The sequence below is a fragment of the Borostomias antarcticus genome, assembly GCF_949987555.1.
Source record: "Borostomias antarcticus genome assembly, chromosome: 14".
In the NCBI taxonomy this organism is placed as follows: domain Eukaryota; kingdom Metazoa; phylum Chordata; class Actinopteri; order Stomiiformes; family Stomiidae; genus Borostomias; species Borostomias antarcticus.
This window is the reverse complement of record NC_140247.1, coordinates 11,192,561-11,205,892: the sequence shown is the minus strand read 5'-3', so window position 1 is coordinate 11,205,892 and position 13,332 is coordinate 11,192,561. Positions and strand designations below refer to the sequence as shown.

At 45.9% G+C, this 13,332-nt stretch overlaps 1 protein-coding gene across 1 annotated transcript; it reads left to right on the top strand.

Annotated features, from left to right (window-relative positions):
* Positions 1-3,010: 3,010 nt before the first annotated feature.
* On the top strand, positions 3,011-12,897 carry fam117aa (family with sequence similarity 117 member Aa). Its single transcript, XM_084448931.1, has 8 exons — positions 3,011-3,502; positions 5,224-5,369; positions 8,414-8,509; positions 8,699-8,812; positions 10,741-10,857; positions 11,102-11,243; positions 11,430-11,586; positions 11,784-12,897. The coding sequence occupies exons 1-8, from the start codon at positions 3,382-3,384 to the stop codon at positions 12,073-12,075; spliced, it is 1,185 nt and encodes a 394-aa protein (XP_084305057.1). The 5' UTR covers positions 3,011-3,381; the 3' UTR covers positions 12,076-12,897.
* The last annotated feature ends 435 nt before the right edge of the window (positions 12,898-13,332 follow it).

Genomic DNA, 13,332 nt, shown 5'->3' with positions numbered 1-13,332 from the left:
GATAGTTTATAACGTGAAAAAGGAAGTGACATTGTTTCAGGATGAAGAGGACAGGGAAGTGATGTCACACAGGAACAATTTGTAGTTTTAACAGACTGATCTATGAGAACAAACTACAAAGTTAGAACAACAGTCAAGTAGGAAAACAAAACACTTTGGTGAGACTTGGATTTCATTCACACCCTCTACAGCCGATATCTGCTCCTAGTATCGTTTATGTCAGTGTGCCCCTGGTTCTGTTCTTGGCCTTTATCATGCTCCTGCAATGGCTCCACTGTGGATGAGGAAGCAGGCTGACTTGTGCTGATCTGTATGTGTTAGGGATGGGACGCTGACTGAGCGAGTGTTGCCAATAGTATAGTTATATATCTGTGTGATGCATGTGATTGAATGATAGGATATTTGTCCCTCCATATGCCAGGTTATCATGCCTGTGAATTGGCGTACCATACTGTATACATGCTTAGGGTTATCAGCCAGTATTGTTTGAGTTAGTGTAAATGTGTGCAGCAGTTAATTAACTGTCACTATGTCCTTGATATTTCGCTTATTGGTCTGATTTTATAAATCAAGTGTTATGTTCTTTCAACTTGTATATATTTTGTTATTTTTGTTTAATGATCTATGCTATTTGTTGCAATAAACAGCCTTCCCAGTTTGAGAGACTGATTTTTATGAGACACATTTTTGTTACGTGGGAGACATCTTGCGATCTCTTGATGTAACATTCAAATGTCTTTATAATTTTAACATTTCATAGACATGGTTGTCCTAAGTGAGTTTACAGGCATCCATTGGCTTGACTAGTTAGGTTCCTGCTGTGGTAACTATTTTCACAGTAAAAGAAGATGATGTCCGCACACAGTATAAGGTCTCTGTCCCTGCTTTATTCACCCCCAACTAATGCACACAAGTAAAGTTTTGCCCACAAGGGCTTCTTCAGATAACAGGATCTTCATTCCAGGTGCCCAGAATGAAGATCCTGTTATCTGAAGAAGCCCTTGTGGACGTAACTTTATTCATCTTCTTTTACTTGGATATACTCTAGTCCAGCACCAGTTTTTTGAAGTTTTTCCAGGATGTGCATATCCACTTCTGTCGGTAACTATTTTCACAGCCATAGATAGCTTATGGTAGAGAGAGAACCAGATCTAACAACAGTCACGCACACTGGACAGACCGTGGACAAACCCAGAGCTCTCTGTTGAGTGAAACGGCCAATATCTTCTCCAAGGATCCTCCAGTCCAGAGCACTGAGGACATTTAACACTAGGGGGCGTCATGTGATCTGCCGAGCTTTTGCAGAGCTGGAGCTGGACCCAAACTTCTACTGACCAGATTCAAGATTAATTTACTTGTCACATGTAATGTTCGGTGTACAGTCATAGTGAAATGTGACCACAAAAAAACGTTCATGCTCTGGGGACAGATGAAGACCCCTGGCAGAAGACAAAGGCTGCATCTTCCTCATTGCTTGACTGGTGCCACAATACCACAGATACCCTGGTCTTTAACCTCATCATAATGGCTATTTTCTATTATTCAGTACATTGATGTAAGCAAGCTGAGCTGCGTCTATGGATACTGGTATATTTATATCCACTTGGTGTGACGCTTCCTGTGAGTATATGACAATAATGTTTCATATTGAGTAACTTGGCCCTCCATACAAAACACAATACACATATACATAGAAATACGGAGAAGTAAAACCCTTTTTGCGGTCAATAAAAGGGTTGGATGCTCATGAGGTCAAACCAATCTCGTGTGATCTCATCATGAGCATGATAATGCTAATTAGGCTACTTGATTCTACTACAGGAAGTGTAGTTAATTAAAGTTAATTTCCTCTACGTACCTGTAATGCAAAGTAGGCTACGTCTAAATTCTTCTACAGGGAGTGTCAAAAAAGACTGCATTTCCTGCATGAAATGGTTTCAACAGAACTGTATGAGAGAGAAAGAGAAAGAGAGAAAGGGAACAGGCCTTTGCAGACTTAAAAAGGGCACCCTCCCTCTCTCTTCCCGTTAAGACACAACCATAATAATTATGGCCGAACAGTTCTATAATTGTATATGAATGTATAGAGTATTGAGTTTCTGGGACTGACTGCAATAGATAGGATTGATGAAGAGAAAGACTGATATTGTTGTAAAATACAGAAAGTTATGAGTGACAAAATGCTTTATAATACCAAAAAGTCAAAATTCCCAATTTCAAAAAATGACCATGCGTCATTGAGTCATTGATGGTGTTGACCTTGCGACATTGATGATGTTGATGTCCAAATGTGAGAGACTGGTTCATGGACTGTCCTTTGTGACTCTTTGCTTTCAAGAGGAGGGTGGGGCGCCCACAAGATCAAACCGGTCTCATACTTATCATGAGCATCCTGGATTCTACTACAGGGAGGGTAATAAAAATAACAACTGCATTTCTTTATGCACGAATTGTTCTACAGAGCTGTAGGCCCACAGAGAGAGAGAGAGTGAGAGAGAGAGAGAGAGAGAGAGAGAGAGAGAGAGAGAGAGAGAAAGAGAGTAGCATGCCTGGGCAGAGGGGGAGGAAAACAGGTGGGGGTCTCATTCACTGTATCTCTCCTTTCAGGAGTCGGACCGTCCGCTTCTGAAGAAATTGTGAAATACACAAGTGTCTGAACTTTAACAAACGCTTTTGAATACATAACCGTTAGCCTACTGTAGGTCTGTGCTTTGGGGATATAATAGAGGAAGGGGGTTGGGTGGCGTAAAGGACGCTGCACGCGGCTGGTTTGGATTTTAACAAAAAAAAGTGGGAGGTACCTTTAACTTTCGAGGGCTTACCCTCGAAAGACAGACACAGCTTGTGGCCAATAGATGATCAGTAGTATTTTTCAATAACCAACCATATCCAGAAATTGGGCTAAGCCTCGCCCCTTTAAAGTGGATTGTGCACGAGAGAAGTTGTGTTGTCAGTTTACAGGCAGTCGCAGCTCTTTCATAATGTAGTGGCAGGATTTAGTAAGGCATAACGTTAGCTAAAATGTAATAATCTATTCTAGACAATACTAAAGAAGCAGGTTTGATTTGTAGGACGGTTATATTTAATAACTACGAATATAACCTGTTGCTATTAGATATTTTTCGTTCTCTGAGGTCGAAAGAAGTTGAGAGGAAATCATGGCCATCACAAAAGAAAGCTGACTAGCTAACCTGAGTGAGGCCGCTAAACATAATGTTGAATAGCGATCGAACATAGAAATTCAATCTTTAGATACAGTTTTTGAATGTAATTTCACCTCAAGAAGCAGCGATTATTGTACTTGTTTTGAACTTTACTCAGGTCGCTAAAAAAAAAAAAGTTGTGAAGTGTGGTCTGCTGCCTTTGCACTTGGGTTGGGGGATGTCGTGCAGAAGTGGAGCGGTTCGGGGGGGCAACCCTCCTTGTCCACCACAACCTCTCCGGGCCACTGTCCCATTCCAGCTTCACAATAAAGCCCCGCGCTGCAAAGATGCCAAGACGGGTAAATATGCAGCTTTATAGGGAAATAGCTCAAATGCTCACCTTTTTCTACCATGATGTAAGACTGTGCTGAAGTTGAGTGTAGTTGTGTTTTATAGGTCGTAAGCCTTGTTGTTATGTCTGTAGGTGATGTTATGGGCAGCATAAATCAAACCTAATATAGCTCAGATTGTCTAAACCCCCCTCTTTTTTCCCCATTGACTGTTCCCTAGTCAGTTAACACCTTGCTGCGATTGTGAAGTAATTTGATATCACAAGAGAACACCCCCTTGTCATCTTTGTCACTTAATGATGTAGTGCAATGAAATGACAATGGAAAAACTGAATGATTCCTTTATAATAATTCTTAATGACCTCATGCCATTATTGCTTCACAGTGGAAGACTGACTGAAGACAGCACAACATAATTGAGAGCTAACATTACTGGCCAAAAAGAAACACTAAAGGCCAATTTATGTTTCGTAAGTGTCGTACAAAAATGTCGGCAGACACTTTATACATTTCATGCTTCAGCCGACACTCTAGGCTGAAATACTCAACCTAGCCGACACAGGGTCATCTTTCACAAGCTTTCATAGAGCCAACCAGTCAGACTATTCGACAGTCAATGACTGTCTGTCCGACCTTACAAAACTCATGTCTGCAACACCCCCAACCAGACATTAAAAAAGTGTCTGATAGACGTTTACGACACGTCGAAGCATAAATTGGCCTTAACAATTGCTTTTAGGCCTGTTGTAGGCCATCATAGCAAATTCTATTGTGGGGCTTTACTTTTTCATAACAGTTGTGCACAAGTTGTGCCATGCAACAGAATCCCATTTCTCTGACATCAGTTAGACCACATTGTTTACTGTTTACTGTAAGAGCTGTCAACAACATTCCCATATGATTCCCTATAATTCTCCATCCGTATTAATCTTATTCGTGAAAACACCTTAGTTGCATAGTTTCCATGTCCTGCATAACTGTTGACATATCTATGGTCATTGAGGCCTATCATGAGTTCTACACACTTCACCTAACTAGCCAACTATGTCCTGAGGTAGGCCTATAACCTGAAGGCTGAATCACCCCCTGCACTTTGACCTCTGACCTGCTGTAGGTGCTACATATGCCAGTTGTGGGGCGACAGGGGCCTGGCTGAAAGGGGAGCTTTGTTTTTCTGTGCCCCACAGTCCCCTTGATACAGTAATGCTGTGGCTCAAGTGCTGTTGCGGGTGTTTATTTATACATCCTGTCTGTCTGGAAAGAGGGCTGGAGGGTCTATGGTATCTGTGAGGGGGAGTACCCAGATGGGGAGCTGTGTACTGCCGAGGTGGAATCGTTGCCGGTCTTGTGCAACATTACTTTGGACAGCTTTGCTCCAAAAAAGCTCAGTGGTTTGGATCACACCTGCCAGAGATTACACCGTGTTGACTTGCCAACCCCCACACCTAGTTTGTACTAGGCTACATGCTCATGAAGCCCTATGACAGGAAAGGAAGGGGGGTTGGGGTGGAGGCCATTTTGTGATCTAGCTTTGAGCCTCTTTTATGATGTGACGATTTGTATTGGTGTTATTAACTGGATTTGATAGCACAGGCAGGAGTTTGCCAGACCATTATCACACTAGGCCAGTATAAAATAATAAGGATGAGACACGATTAATAAGACCAAGAATTCTACTGATTCTAGATACCAGAAGGTAATATATTTGTCTTTGTGTATGTTCTCACTAGTGGACAGGACCAAGTCTCGGCCACCCAAGCCAACCATTCGCCGAACTCTATCTCTGGATGCCATCGTTGGTCCATATCTGCAGGGCCAGTGGCCCAAGGAGACCGAGAGCCTGGGAGTCAGCTGTGTCAACGACAAAGCTACACAGGTTGGTTCCTGCGCAATACAGCCGAGAGTCAACACGTCAGTAACACCGTGATGCAATTAAAGATAAGTGATGTATCATGATTGATCAAGACTGAAATGTCCCCAGAGGGCATTTCTGGTAATTTTCAAGTCTCGACGTGCCAAACACACACGCCTGCTCAGTCAGCAGGTGATCGCATTCTGCTCCGGTATCTCCAGCTTCTGGTTTCTGTGCTGTTCTCCCTGTATCTGTGAAACCCTGGACTGCCCACTCTGCTTAGAAAAAAGAAAAGGGGGGAAGAAAAAAAATCTACGTAGCCGACGCTTCTCGAACTGAGCGTCTAACGAGACAGTGAAGTATCGTTAGGAAGGTACGACGTACGCTGCTAACCCGATAGTTTGTTTGTAGTGAGGATTCACAGACAGGCCTTTTCCACCAGGAGGGTGCCGGTTCGCGAACCTAATTTTGAATGGTTCCGAGCATTTCAACCAAAAAGAAATGAGTTCGGAAACCCGAAAGCTGGTTCCGAACCGGCACCACAAAATAGTAGGTTTTTCAGTGCGAACCGTGACGACATCATGGGCGTGGGCTGGCGTACAACGGTTCGGCTCAAAACTGGTCGAAACACGGGCCCGTTCTCTGGACAGAACCAAGGTTCCAGGAATTTTGAAACGAACCGGTTCACGAACCAGAGTTCTTTTGGTGGAAAAGGGCTAACTGAGGGCATCTGCAGTCGGCTCCACAGGCGTCAGGCTGGTTCCAGTTTGTAGCTCTTTCAGGGGAAGGCAGCCAAGTGGAAAGGGTTGTTCTGTTGTCCTCTTCCTCTGCTGTCCCCCCCCCCTCGCTTCTGTACCTACCCCCCTTTAAGAGCACAAAGACCCAGCTAGCATAACCGCTCTGCATCTTCAGTACTGACACGGCTCCAACTGAACAGACCCCCAGCTCTCCATTGTGCAGTGCTGACCCCTCCTGACCCCCCCGATCCCTGCAAGCCCCCCCCCCTCCACCAATAGCATACTTTCTCCATTTTACTTAAGATGATATTGAACTGTCTCCTTTGTCCGCCATTATCTCCTTTCTGGAGTAGTCACACTGCCTGCCTTTCCCATAGCCCCCCCCCCCCACACACACACACACGCACAGCGTAAACCTTGTAAAACACAAGGCTAAACCGCCCACAGCAACATTAGACATGTCCTCCAGATCATTCGCTCACCTCCTTGAGGTCTTTTTATAGGCTCACATCCCAGGATCTGATCTCCCTGTTCATGTTTTGGGGGCCGTAACTGTACACCGCCCTCGCTGTGTGACTGACTGGTGTCCTTCTACGACTTATATAGCCACGGAAGATGGCGTCAGTGTTTTATATTTAAGTTTGCCGCTCCCTGCCGGAGTTCGTCATGACACTACAGTGGAACTCGAGGGAGATATTTCTGACCACCGTTGAGGAGCGAGAGAGGAGCAAGGAGAATTCTGCGCTCTGGCTGAGTGCCGAGACCCGTCCGGAGCTTCATACGTAGGCATACACGTCGCAGGGGACAGGGAGCGGTAATCACAGAGAGCTGAGATTTAGTTTGAGGAGGTCAGCCAGCGGGCTGAACGCGCGAGGCGGCCGAAGAGGAGAGAACGGAAGCTCAGCGACCGTGGCGGCGCCTGATGAATTGTCACCCGTCGGCCACTTCCTCCCAGCGGCCGGCAGCGCCCGCCCAGAGGCCCGTGGGTAGAGCGGCGGCGGCGGCAGCGGGAGCCTGTGACACGATGTCGGTAGGAACACGCCGCCGCGAGGCGTCGCGCTCGCCACCTCCGCCCCTTCGCTCGCATGTGACCGTGGGAGTTCATGGGAAGTGGCGCAGCGGCACGGAGTGTTCCGGCTCCAGCGTTCTCTGACGTCTGTTACCCTGCACGTGAACTGTGTTTTTTGCTAGTGTCTCTCCTGAGATATACGAGTGTGTGTGTGTGTAGGCTACTGTAAGCTACATAGCTCTTGTTAGCGTTTCACGTGACATACCGCGCTGTGGTTTGCGTGTGTGTGTTACAGTTGAACATGTGGAAGCCCTTGTTGTCAGCAGACTTTTTTTTTTTTGCCTGCACAGCTGTGTGGGGCAGCTGTAGCGAGAGACAGCTGTGGGGGATTCGTTTCTATCCTTCATGCAAATCAACTTTATCGTGTGCTGCTCTCACTTTCATTACGTGTCCGAAACCAGAGAAAAGTAGCTCGTCTGCTGTGCTAGCTGCCCATAAAGCTCAATTCTAAAGCCCTATTTTATACTGTGTAAGACAACCCCTGTGAGCCAGATTTTTTGGCTCAGGGACTTAATTTGGAACGTCTCACAGGCGGCGAGCCACTTGGCTCATACCTCCTGAAATTTCGATGCGGCTCACACCGTGTCATCACGTCTCACGGCTTTGATTGGTTAACTGGCCTGGGGAATACAAGCGTTCTGTGTTGCTATTGAGATGAGACATTGTTCTCCTATACTTCCGTGTTTTGGTTGGAGCCTAGACGTTAACCTGATAGTGAGCCAATGTATTTTGAGTATAAATGCCCAGAGCTACGAGCCATAGGCCAGGAGCCACAGCTCGTCTCATACAGTATAAACCAAACTTAAGGCTTACAGTGAGAAGTACCAAGCGATGCACCTTTAGGGGCGGCTGTAGCTCAGTTGGTAGAGCGGTTCGTTCAATGATCGCAGGGTCAGTGGTTCGAATCCCAGCTCCGACTGTCCACATGTCGAAGTGTCCTTGAGCAAGACACCTAACCCCAAATTGCTCCCAATGAGCAGGTTAGCACCTTGCATGGCAACTACCGCCATTGGTGTGTGAATGTGTGTGTGAATGAGAGGCCATTGTAAAGCGCTTTGAGTGCCGCTAAGGTGGAAAAGCGCTATATAAGTGTAGTCCATTTACCATTTACCTCCACCTAGCGTAACTCCACACGTTGAAATGGGGGAAAAGTGTGGATCGCCTCTCCTTCCGATCAGCCTGGTCCCTTTCGCTGCTGTGTCCGGCTGCTGGGTGCGAGTCCCTGTGGTGAATCCCTCTGTCTCCTCCTCCACCCCTCACAGACACCCAGCTCCTGGGCAGAGGAGCCCCGGGGGAGAAGGAGCGTTGGCGGGCACAAGCGCTCGGCGTCGTGGGGCAGCGCGGAACACTTGCGGGAGGTCAGTGTGCTGCGAAAGCCGTCGTGGTTTGTGAGCGCCGGACGGTGTAAACGGCCCTGGCTGTCACTCGAACCCGGGCCACCATGGCACCGGTTTTCGCCGTCGAAATCGTGACCTGATCTGATCTGCCCCTGCCATCAGTACCCTCTCAACACCCCTCATGACCTATTTCTCCTTTCCTGTCCTCAGGTGGCGAAGCTCAGGCACCAGCTGCAGAAGCGCTCCCGGCACGCCCCTCCCCCAGGGGGGGGCGAGCGTCCCCCCCACCCCCTACCTGGAGGCCAGGCACCAGGCTCCACGCAGGTACTCCTATGATCTCCCGATTAGGGCTGGGTTCAAAAAATCGATCCTGAATCAAATGATTCAGAATCGATTAATGAATCCCAAAATCGATCTTTTATTTAATGAATGAATGAATAAATGAAGGAATGAATAGTTCATTCATTAATTCAATGATTCATTCATTCATTTTTGGAAATCAGTATCGATACCCAGCCCTAGTATTGATGTGTTGCATAACTTGGCAGTCATGTAATTAAGGTTACAGCTAAAAAAAAAAAAAACAGGTTTTTGTAACACTAACTGAATCGAATTGAATCGTGATAATCGATTCCGAATCTTGTGAATCGGAATCGAATCGATTCTTAAAATTCGACTCGATAGCCAGCCCTACTCCCGATAGCCCGGGAGCTTCTGTCTGCTCAAAACAAGGCCTGTTGTGCATTGTTCTCCATTTGTCTGCTTGAATGAATCCTGCACCTTTTTTAGATCTCTGAATTTCATTCACATAATCCACCACATATCTATCTTGTGTGATCCACTACATATCACATCTAAAGTGCAAGGGGATGTACATACAGATAGACTTTATGTTATCATCTGCGAAGAAGAAATGTTTTGTTTTGTCAAACCATCTCCATTTAAACGTGGAGTAAAGGTATGCTAGGGGGTTATGAAGACAAGGATTCGAACATGCTGGTGTTGAAGCTGAGTTTCTAAGGCAGAGGAGGGAGGAGCTAGCGCGAGCAGAGGAGGGAGGAGGGAGGAGTAGAGGAGCTAGCAACAGCGATGTATAAACAGCGCTGCTTTTCTTAGGAGCTGGTGTCACCAAGCTGCCTCCAACACTGGCATGCTATTACAGAAATACCGGACACACAGGGAAATGTTATCTCACTCAAACACACAAAGACTCACACATACACAATATAGTACATACACAACACACCTTTGCCTGCATGTAAATGTGTGTATGTATGTATGTATGTATGTATGTATGTATGTATGTATGTATGTATGTATGTATGTATGTATGTATGTATGTGTATGTATGTATGTATGTATGTATGTATGTATGTATGTATGTATGTGTATATGTGTGTATATATATATATATATATATATATATATATATATATATATATGCTATATAACACACACACATGCAAATGAAAACCAATATAGTAAGGTGTTGGGCCACCAGAACAGCTTCAATGAGCCTTGGTATAGATTCCACAAGTCTCTGACACTCTGCTAACCTGACGCGGCAGACGGTTTACTTTGCATAACCAGATGGCAACTCTCTCTTGGACACTGTTTGGGAAAGGGCAGTTACTTAAAAATACTTGGATCAGGATAGTCGTCCGAGGCTAGAACTCTGCTGGAGGCGTGTTGTTGCGGACTGTTCTTGCTGCCACGGTCTGATGACGTCACGCATTGACATTCTCACACGAGGAAGTTGATCTTCGGTTTTTCCATCACTCATCGAATGTGCACTTCGACTACAGTTTCCAACCCCATCTACTGATGTCTTTCCCATGAATGGAAATCACTTATGTCACCTTTTGAAACTCTAGCCAGTTGAGCAGCGTTTGTGACTGAAGCTCCCGCTACCTGTGCCCTTACAATGAACCCTCTTTCAAAGTTGCTTAAATCTTTCCCTCTTGCTTTTCTTCATACAAAATCGAGGTCAACTGGGCCTGCTCAGCATTTTTATTATACATGCCACCAGGCATGATAGTATGGTAATTGCTTAATTGTGTCATGGTTAATTGCTTAATTGTGTAATGCAGTACACTTCTATCATAGTGTCTGCATCTTTGCCATGTCTCTACTCATTTATTCAGGTTTTTCCTTTAGTTTGTTAATTTGTCGCCATATAGCTGTATACTATTTACACACTGTACTTACCCTGTCCTGCTTCATACCCATGTGTGCTTGTTTGCCCCCCCCAGACGGTGCCCCTGATGCCCCTGAGCAGACTGGCCCCCCGGCTCCGGCGCAGCGTCGAGGGTCTCAACCTCGAGCTGGAGGGCGTCTTCGTCTCCGAGACCCAGGCGGATCAGCACAAGGTGAGCACAGCCGACGCCACGTCCGGCGCCGTAGATCAGCCGGGGGCGTGGCCGCTCTCTCGTAGTGTCACAATCCCCACCCGTAACCACAGTGACAGCTAAGACTCCAAAGCACAGGTTGATCAGTTGTATCCCCCCCCCTCACCCCACCACCCCGAGGATCAAGTAAAACCATCATTGCTTCGACGATCGTGCACTCTTTTGATCTTTTCTGACACCCACCCCGATGATTTTCCCGTTTTAGATTTTGGATGTCCCTGATGGCCACAGGGCCCCCGTTCCTGCACAGAGATGCAGCAGCGGCTCCCAGAGTGACCCCTCCCCCGCCCCCCTGGACCCGGCTCTCCTCTCTCCCTCCCAATCTCCCTGCCTGGTGGGAGACCCAGGTGAGCGAATGGAGCATTGTATGTCCATATTCAACATTTTCGGTCGTATTCGTGGGCGCCAGGCATATCCGTCTACCGCCTGATTCAAAACGTCAGATCCTACATCTCATTTTTCTCTGACGTGACCATGAAACTTAAAAAGTGGAACAAACAAACAACATGAATGTTCTGGTGACTTCCGTGCAGACCCTGTGGACTGTGAGACCCTGTGCCCCTCTCCCTCTCCCCTTGCTGTGGACCCCTCCCTGTGGCCCTCCTCCTCCCCGCGCCCCAACAAGACCTACTCCTTCCAGAGGGAACCGCCCGAGGGCTGCGAAAGAGTGCGCGTGTGTGAAGAGGCCATGTGAGTAATAAGTGACTCTCACAGACAAAACGGATAACTACATGTATTTTAAGTGAACTGGAAAACATGTATTTCACACACACACACACACACACACACACACACACACACACACACACACACACTCACACACATATACACACACACAGCTCTGTATTTTGATTTGGATCATGAAGCCTTCCTCTCCCTTCCACCAGGTCACCGGGTCACGGTGAGCCTCTCCTCCAGCCCTCCTGCCCCGACCCCAACAAGGTGAACTTTACCCCTCACGGAGGCTCTGCCTTCTGCCCCGTCAGTCTGCTGAAACCCCTTTTGCCCTCCATGGACCTCCTGTTCCGTGGCCTGTCAGTCTCACCTGTCACCGGGTGCTTGGGTCAAGGCTCCGCCTCCTACCAGGCCCCGGGGCATGGCTCCGCCTCCTACCAGGGCCCAGGGCATGTGGTTGGCGGCTACCTGAGTGGACCCTTCCACGATTCAACCACCATGTGAAATTGTATTTCTGGAGACTGAAGAGGAGGTCAATTTATTTTAATTGAAGATGTAAATGCCCCCTCCTCTGATCAATCCGCTCGAGATCAACAACAAAGAAAGAATATACAGAGGGTCTAAAGAGATGTCTCTATGAGACTCGGTATGAACTTTGGACAGGACCTCAGATGGGCCCTCGATCAGCTCACTTCAAGGCACCGGCTTTGTGAGAATTGTGTTTGAATGTGTAAAGAATATTTTTTATACTATTTGTCTCGGCTCCGGTATGATATTATACATGAGTTAGACTAGACCATTTCAATCCATTATCGCTCAATGTTGCCATGGTCACCACTTCCTAAAAGGAGCTAGAAGTTTAAAGATGACAGACATTCTAAGCGCTTTAGCATTGTGACAAAAGAGCCATGAACTTGGTTATGTTTTGGAAATTATCACCAGCCAGATGACTTGGTTGAACTCGGCACAGCTTAGTGTCACAGCTCTTTCAGAAGGCATGCATCTGTTATAGGTTATGTTAATTCTGATCATTTCAAAATAGTTTTGTCTGCTTTCCATTAAAAACTCATTTTTCTTTTTATGGCGGATGTTTTTGTCATGATGAATTCAGTTAAAATCCCAATGACTAGCACTTAGATCTGATGATTCCAAGTGGGCCAAGTATGATCGTGAAGGGATATATCTAGAAGAAAATATTTTTGTGTTTGAGTATGGATGTTCATGGTTCCGTTTTCGCTTTCATTTATCATTGTGATAATGATATTTGCTTGTGGTAAACTTTCTCATCTATAGTTTTAAGGGTTTACAGTTGCTTTGTTAGCGTAGTTCGAGTCTCGTGTTTAATATTATTGTAACCCATGTTTTGCATTGTCCCTGACAAATAATCTAATAAATAAATAAATACATAAAAGTGTTTGTGTACTGATGAGATTCTACAAGTGTTCATTTTGTTTTCACCTGTGTGCCCTTTTTTTCCTTCTTCTTGTGAACAATGTCTATATTCAGGTTGCCATTGTGTTCTGGGTTCCTCATCCAAAGTTATGTTGTTCAAATATGTGACTGTCAAATCAAAATAATTTGTGAATAGGCTAGTTGTCTTTCTCTCTTGTGTTGAACATAGGGGATGTTAAGTGACAAACTATTAGAATTGTAGATTGTTCTTATTTTTCATTATTTCGCCAAACATTTCTAAAAGCTGTAAAGAATTTAGGTCGACACTAATCCCAATAAACCAACAAAATGGATTGTGAATTCGAGATT

Bases quoted from the DNA above. Each gene is read 5' to 3' on its own strand.
- fam117aa (XM_084448931.1), top strand. From the start codon at position 3,382: ATGTCGTGCAGAAGTGGAGCGGTTCGGGGGGGCAACCCTCCTTGTCCA. The intron at 8,510-8,698 runs GTCAGTGTGCTG...TCCTGTCCTCAG, and splicing joins GCGCGGAACACTTGCGGGAG to GTGGCGAAGCTCAGGCACCA. The intron at 8,813-10,740 runs GTACTCCTATGA...TGCCCCCCCCAG, and splicing joins AGGCACCAGGCTCCACGCAG to ACGGTGCCCCTGATGCCCCT.